Source organism: Oratosquilla oratoria, chromosome 13 (genome assembly GCF_046742065.1).
Source record: "Oratosquilla oratoria isolate Oo_2021 chromosome 13, ASM4674206v1, whole genome shotgun sequence".
NCBI lineage: Eukaryota > Metazoa > Arthropoda > Malacostraca > Stomatopoda > Squillidae > Oratosquilla > Oratosquilla oratoria.
In genome coordinates, this window is record NC_134789.1 from 28031611 (window position 1) to 28044110 (window position 12500).

At 35.9% G+C, this 12500-nt stretch overlaps 1 protein-coding gene across 4 annotated transcripts in view; it reads right to left on the reverse strand.

Moving 5' to 3' along the window:
* The window catches only part of LOC143032359 (neuroligin-4, Y-linked-like), a 592100-nt gene that overhangs the window by 208188 nt on the left and 371412 nt on the right, over positions 1–12500 (reverse strand). For all 4 annotated transcript variants that reach the window (XM_076196977.1, XM_076196978.1, XM_076196975.1 and 1 more), the window contains exon 6: positions 2044–2204. In XM_076196977.1, coding sequence (XP_076053092.1) covers positions 2044–2204 — 161 coding nt within the window. The remainder of the gene's footprint in view (positions 1–2043; positions 2205–12500) is intronic.

Genomic DNA, 12500 nt, shown 5'->3' on the forward strand with positions numbered 1-12500 from the left:
GAGAAAATAACCGTGATGAGTGAGGAAAATGGAGGAGAAATAAAGAAAGATGAAGTGAAGGCAGCTTTTAAGATGATGAGAGCAGGTAAGAGACTTGGGTTGAATGGATGCCATGGAGAATGTCTGAAAAAAGGAGGTACAATGATGGTGGGCTGGCTGATGAGGTTATTTAATGTTTGTTCAAGAGACGGTAGAGGACTGGAGGACTGCCTGTATAGTCTCACTTTACAAGGGAAAAGGGGACAAATGTGAGAGTAGTAGTTTCAGAGGGATCAGTTTGTTGAGTGTAGTTGGAAAGGCTTATGGGAGAGTCTTTATTAAGAGGATTAGGAAAGGAACAGAGGGAGTTATTGGTGAGGAACAGTATGGGTTAAGGACAAGTAGGGATCAGACTTTGGTGGTAAGACAGATATGTGAGAAAGCTATAGGAAAAGGTAAGGATGTATTTTGGGTTTTTATGGTTCTGGAAAAGGCTTATGACAGGATGACAAGGTAGATAGGAAGGCATTGTGGGAGGTATTGCAGATACATGGGATGGAAGGAAAGGTGAGAGCAGTCAAGAGTTTTTGTGAGAGTGGTAGAGCTTGTATTAGGATAAGATATGGAGAAAGTGAGTGGCTTGAGGTAAAGGTGGGACTTCGTCAGGGATATGTTATATCGCCCTGGCTATTCAATTTATATATGGATGGGGTGGTGCGAGAGGTGAATGCGACGGTAGTGGGCCAGGGGTTGGAGATGGTTAAAGAAAATAGAGAAAAGTGGGAGATAAGGCAGTTGTTGTTTGCTGACGACACCGCGCTTGTATCAGGATCAGAGGAGGGAATTAGAAAGTTAATAACAGAGTTTGGGGAGGTGTACGAAAGAAGGAAGTTGATAATAAATGTTGGTAAAAGTAAGGTGATGAGATGTACAAGGTTGCAGCAGTGAGTATTAAGGGAGAGAGACTGGAGGAAGTGGATAGTTTTATATACTTGGGTGCAAATGTGGCAGGAAAGTGAGGAGTGGAGGTAGAATGTAGATTGAGAGAAGCGAATAAATGCCTTGGGGGATTAAAAAGTGTAATGAGAAATAGACATTTGGGAATGGATGGTAAGAGGAGATTGTATGAAGGAGTAATTGTGCCAAAAGCACTGTAATTTGTATAAACATGGAACATAAGAGAGGAAGAGAGAAGAAGTTTGGATGTGTTTCAGATAAAATGCCTGAGATGTATGACAGGGGTTACTAATCTAGATAATGAGAAATGAGGAGGTGAGGAGGAGAACAGGGGTGGAAAGGGAGTTGTGAGATAGGGTTGATGAAAGAGTATTGGGATGCTTTGAACACATGGAAAGAATGAGTGAAGAAAGACTAGTAAAAGAGGTGGATGGGATAAAAGGGACATTGGGAAAGAGAGGAATGTCTGTTGAGGAAGGACGGGAGAGGACAGAAGATAGGGGTGAATGGAGAATGGTTGTGTATGGATGATGCTGTGATGTATGAGGGGGAGTGGGTTGGGGATGGGGTGAAGGAGTATGTATGAGATATAAATTGACGCAGCCCGAAGGGATTTCTCTCCGTCTTCTCCTTTTCTGAAAGAGAGGACGGAGAGGGAGGATCGTCGATTAAATGAAGCGGCCTTGCTGTGGATGTGCTGTGTCTTGCGACACTGCTTCTCACCAAGGGCAGTAGACAAGATGCAGGTATGACCCGTCATCCAGAAGATACGAAGATAAGAGGGAGGGGACAGGGTAGGGGGGAGTGGAGTATGTAGTGGATGGAATGGGTGGGAGTGGTTTATGTAGTGGATGGAAGAGGTGGGAGTAGTTTATGCCTTTGCTTTTTGGCTACCTCCCGTGTAAGGGGGGAAAAGTCTTTGGTATATGTATATGTACAGTATTATATATATATATATATATATATATATATATATATATATATATATATATCAACTACACATATATATATATATATATATATATATATATAAAACTATCATTGAGCTTTTAGAACTATCATACAATGGTTTATATAAGTATATGTGAGTGGCTGCCTCCTTCTTACCTGCCGATGATACCGGTAGTTATTCCAGACGTACGTACGAAGAATCTTGTCTCTGTATTCAGATTCAAAGCCATTTAGAATTTCACTGTGACTGAAGAAGCTGTACATATCCGCTTTAGAAACACCGAAGAGAATGTCGACATTTGTGTTTCCTTCAGCACCTATTGAGAAGTTAAAAAATTATATAAGTATATATCTATCCTTATGTTCTCATGTACGAATTATACCAAATATATATATATATATGTATATATATATATATATATATATGTATATAAATATATATATATATATGTATACTTATATATATATATACATATATATAAAATGTATATGTATATATCTATCTATCTATCCATCTATCTATATAAGTATATATATATATATATATATATATATATATATATATATATATATATACTGTATATATACACACATACACACACACACCTATATATATATATATATATATATATGTATATACATATACATATACATATACATATGTATATGAGTGGTAGGGTGGTGAGTTTAAACGCCAAGAATCCGTTGAAGTTTTATTTCTGACGTTTCGTCCAACTAGGACTTCCTCAGAGTGTGAAGAAGTCCTAGTTGGACGAAACGTCAGAAATAAAATTTCAACAGACTCTTGGCGTTTAAACTCACCACCCTACCACTCATCCTGTCTTCACACCTCGATATATGTATATATATATATATTATATATATATATATATATATGTATGTATGCATATATACATATATACATACATACATACGTACATACATACATACATACATACATACATACATACATACATACATACATACATACATACATACATACATACATACATACATATAACAAGGGCCTTTTCCCTGTTACAAGGTAGGTAACCAAAGTGAAATGGCATAAATCCACTCCCACCCATTTCATCCCCACACTACTCCCATTCAGCACTCTTCCCTCCCTCCCTCGGTTTTTTTTTTTTTTTTTGGGGGGGGGGCTTGTAATGCATGCAGCGTTATCCTTTAATCTCGACCATTGCCCTGGGTTAGAAGCAATGCAGTAGGGCACAGCAAATTCACATTAAAGGCTCTCCATTTAATCGGCAACCCCCCTCCCTCCCTCCGTCCTCTCATGCAGATTAATAGAACACAAGCAGAAATACCTTCGGGCTATGTCAAAATATAATTTACATATAAACACTCCCTTAGCCTCATCCCCACCCACTCTCTCCCATGCATCACAGCACCATCCATATGCAACCATTCTTCACCAATCCCTATCTTCTGTCTTCTGTCTTCTCTCTCTCTTTTTCTCAACAGACATCCCCCTCCTTCTCAACACCCATTTTACTCCATCCATGCATCTCTCCCTTGATTGGCCCCTTATGTTCACTCCGTCCATTTCAGCCTTCCACACCTCTTTTACTAATCTTTCTTCGATCATTCTTTTCATATGCCCAAACCATCCCAGTACTCTGTCATCAGCTCTGTCTCCCACCTCCTCATTTCTCATCCTATCCAACATAGTAATCCCTACCAAACTTCTCAGATATTTCGTCTCAAGTACATTTAAACACTTTCTCTCTTATGTTCTTTGTTTCTGCCCCATACAATGTTGTCGGCACAATCACTCTTTCATATAATCTTCTCTTAGAATCAATTCCCAAATGTCTACTTCTCATTACACTTCTTAATTCCCCAAGGCATTTACTTGATTCTCTCAATCTACATTTTACCCCTACCTTCTATCTCTTCTGCCACATGCGTCCCTAAGTATCTAAACCAATCCACATTCTTCAGCCTCTCTACCTTAATACTCACTTGCAATCTGCTGCCATATTCTCCTCATGTACATCTCATCACCTTACTTTTACCCACATTTATCTTCAACTTCTTCCTTTCGCATACCTTCCCAAGCTCCGTCACTAACTTTCTTAATACCTCCTCTGGTCCTACTAAAAGCGCAGCAAACAACAACTGTCTTATCTCCCATTTTCCTCCATTTTCTTTTAACATCTCCAATCCCCTGCCCATTATTCTAGCCTTTACCTCCCGCACTACCCCATCCAAGTGCACATTCACCAGCCATAGCGACATGACACATCCCTGGCGAAGTCCAAATTTTACCTCAAACCACTCATTCTCTCCATTTTTAATTCTAACATAAGCTCTACTAATCTCGTAAAAATATTGACTGCTCTTAAAAGCTTTTTTCTTACCCCATAGATCTGCAAAACCTTTCAATGTGCCTTCTTGTCTACCCTCTCAAAAGACTTCCAAATCCATAAAGGCACAAAAAATATCCTTACAATTTCCTAAATCTTTCCCACATATCTGCTTTACCACAAAAATTTGATCCACGCAACCCCTACTTGTTCATCAATAATTACTTCCTCTATTTCTGTCCTAATCCTATCAATCAAGACCTTCTCATATGCCTTTTCAACTACACTCAATAAACTGATCCCTCTGAAACTACTACACTCACACTTGTCCCCTTTTCCTTTGTAAAGCGGAACTATACAGCAACCCTCCGGTACTCTACTCTCTTTTAGACAAATATTAAACAACCTCAGCAGCCAGTCCACCATCACTGTACCTCTAATTTTTAGACACTTCGCAATTTTCTTAGCGCCTTTCATTGAAACCACCTTTCTCCCTATCCTACTACGTATTTAGCAACTCCTTAAAATACTTTGCCCATCTTCCTTTTTTCCGACGCCTCTTACATTATCATCTCTCCATCTGCACCTCTAACTTTTCTTTTCTACTTGATTTGTCTCCCCTTTCTCTCTTGACTTTCTTCAAAAACATCCTTTTATTATCTTCCATTTTTTCTGTCACGCCCTTCCTCCATTTTATATATGCTCTCCTTTTCATCTCTTTTATATTATGTTTTACTTCCCTACATTTTGCTTTGTTTCTCTCCTCATATATTGCAATCAATCTGTGAATGCTCGTTTTTCTTTTCTCTTTTACAAACTTCTTTGCTTCATCTATCTACCACTCACTCCCCTTCCTTCTATTTCCTCACTCCCTTCTTGTTCTATACACCATCTTTGCACACCTTGTGATTCTTTACTTGAAACATTCCCATTCTCCTTTACTCCCTCCCACACTTCTCTTAGGTTCTTTTTGTACTACTTCTCATTTTATTTCTCATTTGAGTAGTTTACTTTGAACACTTCCCTACCTTCTATCCTTTTCCTCTTTCTCCATCTATCCTCCACTTTCACCTAACTTTCATAAAAAAAATTTTTTTATCTGATATTCCCCCACTCTCTCCCGTAAGAATATATGCATCCAAAAGTCTTCCAATTATTCTCATGGAAACCACTATATATAGTCCATTTAAGCCTCATCTACCACCCTTCCATCCAACACCCTCTCCTATGTGTACTTATGCTTCACTTTCTTCCTAAAAACTGTATTAACTATTACGAACTCTCTTTCTTAACACATCTCCACCATCAACTCTCCACTACGATTTTTCCTGGTACTCCACACCTCCCAAGCACTCTGTCTACTGATTCATCCCCTACCGTAGCACTGAAATCTCCCAATACCACTACATTGAAATTTCTCTCTAAACTCTCTATGCATTCATTTAAATCTATTAAAAAATCCTCCCTTTCATCTACACTCTTCTCGCTAACAGGCCCATATGCCCTTACAAAGACCCACATCTCCCTTACTAGTTTAACTTTCATTCACATTAACCCTGAATAAACCACCTTCCACTCCACCACACTCTTACCTATCTCTTCACTTATTAGTATAGCCATCTCTTCTCTCCTTCACTCTCTCTTCACTCCTGACACCCCACTACACTCCCAAACTCAAACTCACCTCTCACTTTCAACATAGTTTCACTCATTATCATCACATCCATCTTTCTTCTCACAAACATACTGCCTATATCTTCCCTTTTACTCTCATCTGTACCACACACACACACATGAAAAAACCCAAACCTTATGCCTCTTTATATATAATAATAGGTTTCTACCTACGAGCTATAAGGACTTTGTTCTCGTGTCTACAGGAAACCCACAAACAGAGACGATTTCATTCACTACCTCCACGGCGCAGCACGAGAGCAAAGTTCGGTGTAATAATAGGTTTCTTCCTACGAGCTATAAGGATACTCAGCGATGAATTTTTGACAGACGAAATTACATAACCGAGGCCTTCCGTAAACTCATGTACCCCTCAGGTCTTCTACACAAATTAAAAAACAAAGCATCTATGATATCAAGAACAAATAACAAAACGACCAAAGAGGATTAATTCATAGGTTTCTACCTACGAGCTATAAGGACTTTGTTCTCGTGTCTACAGGATACCCACAAACAGGGACAATTTCATTCACTACCTCCACGGCGCAGCACGAGAGCAAAGTTCGGTGTAATAATAGGTTTCTACCTACGAGCTATAAGGATACTCAGCGATGAATTTTTGACAGACGAAATTACATAACCGAGGCCTTCCGTAAACTCATGTACCCCTCAGGTCTTCTACACAAATTAAAAAACAAAGCATCTATGATATCAAGAACAAGTAACAAAACGACCAAAGAGGATTAATTCATAGTACCATACTCAAAAGGAGCAGAAGTAATTACCAATTTTCTATCCACAAAGGGTATATATATACTGCATACCGCGGGATAAAGAATCAGAGACATAGTGAGTAAGAAGGAGAACAAGGATGCCATAAACCAGAACAGCATTCTGTACAAGATTCCACGTGGAGGTTGTCCGGCCACGTACTACGGAGAGTCATCGCGTGGCATCGAAAAAAAGAGTGTACGAACACAAGAGTGATCTACGCCACCACAGGACATCTAACTCTTTGGTGGTACACGTAGATACACACGGTCATCTTTCCCACTGGAATGACGTCGAGGGTCTCCACAAAGGACTGGAAAAGAGATTAAGGAAAACCATAGAAGCCGCACACATCACAACGAGCCAAGTCACCAATCACCGGGAAGGACACGTTAGCCTAGCGCGACCCGCAGCTAGATTGACCTTAGCCGCGCTAACTCGCAAGAGATCACGAACCACTGGCCAATCAGCGGGCTCCATTCCCAGACGGCCGGCAAGATGAGCCAGTATTGGGGTATATATTGTCCACAAAATCTGTTAGTCTTTCTGACGAAGACATCCGTCGAAACGTTAGAGCATATATCACTCCTGCATTATCCTGCGTCCCCTTGCCACCTTCCACTCATCTGTCTCTACTTTTTACTACAATGTATATATATATATATATATATATATATATATATATATATATATACATATATATACATATATATATATATATATATATGTATACACGTATTTGGGTACATACACACATACACACACACATACACACACACATATATATATATATATATATATATATATATATATATATATATATATATATATATATATGCATATGCTGGGACATTGTGATAAGTTGTTGAAGGTGGAAAAAGAAGTCACGGGTCTAGTTCCGAGTTTTTTTTTTTTTTTTCCTGACAGGTTTTGCTCTATGCTTTTTCAGAGGAATGTGACTCTGGGGTGAAGCTGGCGGTATACATTGAAAGAATAAAGCCGCGTTCCCTCCTTGGAGGTGGGCTCCGTTTGTTGTTTTTATCACGGTATTCAATAACTTATAATTATTGTAATGTAGCTATTTAAACAATTTTGTAGATGTCAGATACAGATCTGGAGTGTGTGAAATGTTGTCTGAGGGTGTAACAGTGTAAGTAAAAATGAGTGAGTGGTGTGAAAATGTAAAAAAACAACAACGAAAAAACGTCACAAGATAACTTATAATAAAATGATAAAATAGCCAGACTCAGAATTAGAATGAAATAAAATGAAATTAAAACAATGTGATAATTTGAAGTGATGTAACGTCTTATGATATCACATCGTAATTTGTTGTATGACATAAGATATTACAGTTTAACAAAGAATACCCTAAAAGGTTATTAATGCAATTTTAAATATGTAATATATTAATAAAATAATAATGATATAAATAACATAGCCAGACAGAATGAAAATAATGTAATAACTTGAAGTGATGTAACGTCCTATATGTCATCTCATCGTATTGATAATACGACATAAGTTATAATTTAACAAAAAACACAAAAAAAAATTGTGATGAAATTTTACATAAAATAATGTAATACAAATATTAGAATGAAACATAACGAAACAAAATATTTATAAACTGACCGGCCTCAAGCCCTCAACCTAGGAAGTGTGGACATTTGGGCACCAGATAGAGTTCCTCGCACTATGTGGGTGCAGTTCTGGGGCAGGTCCTTATGACTGAGTATTTAGCTGTAAATTTTGCCCATTTTATATTCCCTACTTTTTTTTAATAATGTTGGCATTAGTGGTTATATATAGGGCTTCAATCATCTTCCTTTGTCTTTTTGTTAAACCTTTCTTGATTACCTCTGCCTGCTGCCAGTCGGGAAGATGTCCTTCTTGCTCCACGTGGCCCACCATCGCATTTAAGAGGCGGTTATATCTTAAGTCCACCTTGTACTCTCTTACCCTGGCATGTAGACCCCTGTGGATTTTTTCCACCTTCATATATGTATATATATATATATATATATATATTATATATATATATATAATATATACTGTATATATATATATATATACACACCTACACACGCACACACACACACACACATATATATATATATATATATATGTATATATATACTTACATATACATATATATATATATACATATATATACATGTATATATATATATATATATATATAATGTATATATATATACATATATGTATATATATATACATATATGTATATATATATATATATTATAGATATTATATATATGTATATATATGTATATGTGTATGTATATATATATGCAATAAAAACACTAGGAGCGTGTGTTCACAAATGCGTAAGTAACCACTAGGAAAAGTAAGCTAACGAAGCCGAGCGCTTTCGTATAATTACATCTTCAATGCAGATACAAAGAAGGAATTATCATTAATTCCTTCTTTGTATCTGCACTGAAGATGTAATTATACGAAAGCGCTCTGCTTCGTTAGTTTACTTTTCCTAGTGGTTACTTATGCATATATATATATATATATATATATATATATATATATATATATATATATATATATATATTATATATATATATATATACATATATGCTTGTAACCACGAGGAAAATAAAGATCGGAATACTGAACGTTTTCGTCTATTAAGACATTTTTTCAAAGTACATAGTGACACAACAAAGAATAACTTAAATATAATAATATAGAAAACAGGAGAGGTCACACAACGTAAATACGAAAGGAATATCATACAAAGAAACGAAAATATAAAAACAATAAATAAAATGGGTGACAATTGAAACAGGTGAATAAAAAAAAAAAATGTCACACACATAAACCATAAGGATGACCGATGACAAGGTGAAAAAAAAGGAACATTCAACATAAAAGATAATAACAAGAAATAAGAAGGGTGACAATTGACACATGTGATTCAACATAAAGATTGACATACAAAAAAACAAATTATATACATATACATACATAAATATAAATATATTAATGGAAAATAATAATAACAAGAAAAAATAATAAATAAAAATGGATGACAGATGACACAGGTGAAAAAAGGTCACACAAGATGGCTAGGCGGAGCTTTGGGACATTGTCCTACAATTTGGTTAATCACAAAATTATCTAATTTAAAAGACCAGTGCTTAAATTAGATTTTCATTAAAAGTTTTTTTAATGATACACGATTCAATTATATTTCTTATCAAATAAGAATTACTTGAAACAATTTCTTGGGAATTGTCCCAATTCAATACAATGATTATAGTCTCTAATGTGAGCAAAAATCCCACTTGAAGATTGGCCAGTACGGACACTATACTTTATGCTGGTTCAATCTAAGTTTTAATTCTTTGCCAGTCTGGCCAATGTAACACGAATTACAATTCTTGCACGGGATAGAGTAGACGCACCCCGCCGAATTATCCGGTGAATTCTTGATAAGAAGTTCTTTGATAGTATGGTTCTTAACACAACATTAACATTAAACATCTTAAGGAAACGAGGGAGTTTTACCAAATTAGGATGAAAGGAAGAACCAAAAGATTCTTTTTATTAAAAGGATCTTTTGGGAAGAATCAACATAGGACTTTTTGGCCTTAGGTTGTGATCTAACTATCGCATGTTTTGGGTATCTCAAGTTTGAGGCTAATTCATAAATCTTTTGTATTTCTTCTTCTCCACATTGAGGACTCCAAACTCTAATAGCTCTAAGAAACATGGAGGTAAAAAACTGAGATTTTTTGTGTTAAGGTGGTGAGCAGAATAATAGTGAACATATGAAAGAACGTTAGTTGGTTTACGAAAAACATCAAACCTGAAGTACCTTCCTTTTCTGTGAATAGTAACATCTAGAAAGGGTAATTTGTTCTCTTGTTCTATCTCAATTTTAAATTTTATAGAAGGTACTAAATTGTTTAAACTAACTAAAAAATTATCCAAGTTGTGAGCAAGTGGCCAAATGCATAGTATGTCATCGACATACCTGTACCAAATAACATTACGTGGAAGAATACGAGACAACAACTCCCTTTCAAAAAAATTCCATGTACAAATTACTCAACAGAGGAGACTATACTTATACGAATTGTAATTCGTGTTACATTGGCCAGACTGGCAAAGAATTAAAACTTAGATTGAACCAGCATAAGTATAGTGTCCGTACTGGCCAATCTTCAAGTGGGATTTTTGCTCACATTAGAGACTATAATCATTGTATTGATTGGGACAATTCCCAAGAAATTGTTTCAAGTAATTCTTATTTGATAAGAAATATAATTGAATCGTGTATCATTAAAAAAACTTTTAATGAAAATCTTAATCTAAGCACTGGTCTTTTTAAATTAGATAATTTTGTGATTCACCAAATTGTAGGACAATGTCCCAAAGCTCCGCCTTAGCCATCTTGTGTGACCTTTTTTCACCTGTGTCTTCTGTCATCCATTTTTATTTATTAATTTTTCTTGTTATTATTATTTTCCATTATATATTTATATGTATGTATGTATATGTATATAATTTGTTTTTTTGTATGTCTATCTTTATGTTGAATCACATGTGTCAATTGTCACCCTTCTTATTTCTTGTTATTATCTTTTATGTTGAATGTTCCTTTTTTTCACCTTGTCATCGGTCATCCTTTTGGTTTATGTTGTGTGACATTTTTTCACCTGTTTCAATTGTCACCCATTTTATTTATTGTTTTTATATTTTCGTTTCTTTGTATGATATTCCTTTCGTATTTACGTTGTGTGACCTCTCCTGTTTTCTATATTATTATATTTAAGTTATTCTTTGTTGTGTCACTATGTACTTTGAAAATGTCTTAATAGACGAAAACGTTCAGTATTCCGATCTTTATTTTCCTCGTGGTTACAAGCATAAATCTTTATTCACGTGTTTTATGTGATTACTGTTGCATCATGGATACCACGCGCCCCTTACAAGACTTCGCTGCTTATTCTCCTGGACTTTTACCTATCGTCACTAGTTTTCGCTCGTCTCTGATTAAGTCACACAAGATGAAACTTCGTCTTAAGTTTCTCAAGGAGTGTCTACAGGAACAAGTTTTACCTAAGTCTTGTACAACAACCGCTCACTCAAGATCTTTGATAGACCCTTTGAAGAATTCCATCAGATCATCTTACAAAAACACATTGACATTACATCCTTCGAGGTCCGTGAACTTTTCAAGATCAGCAGTTCGGCAAGAAATAACTTCCATCAAGCCATTCCTCAACCATGGAAACATGTACTAACTTGATCATTGTTATGGTAAGATGAGAAGTGTGTGCAGTAACCTCAGCCGTAAGTTGAAAAACAAGCTTGCCCTACTTATCAAAAATAGTGATTGGTGTAAACATTCTAATCCGGATTTTGTGATTAATTTGTCGGACAAACCGTTGAGTACTGATCTGAAAGTGTGCATTAGGTTATGGCATCTCCTTTGCGGCCAATAACCCAACATAGTGATTTCATAGATGTCACCAAAAGCTTTTGCAATTTGGAGAAATTTGGTGATGTTCCTTTGCAAGATATTAATATTTGCAAAGGATTTATTTATGATTCATTATTAGCTCCAGCCATCCCTAACTGTCCTAGACGTTTTTTGTTGGCTTACAAAAATTTAAAACGGGATAAAGACCTACACGTAACTAGAGCTGATAAGAGTAACTGTTTCGTTATTATGAATAATGTTGATTATTTAAACAAAATGGAACTTTTGCTAAAGGATGAAGTTACTTATTCAAAACTTGTCAAGAATCCTTTGGAGTCAATTAACGCAGGATTTAATAAGAAACTCAAAAT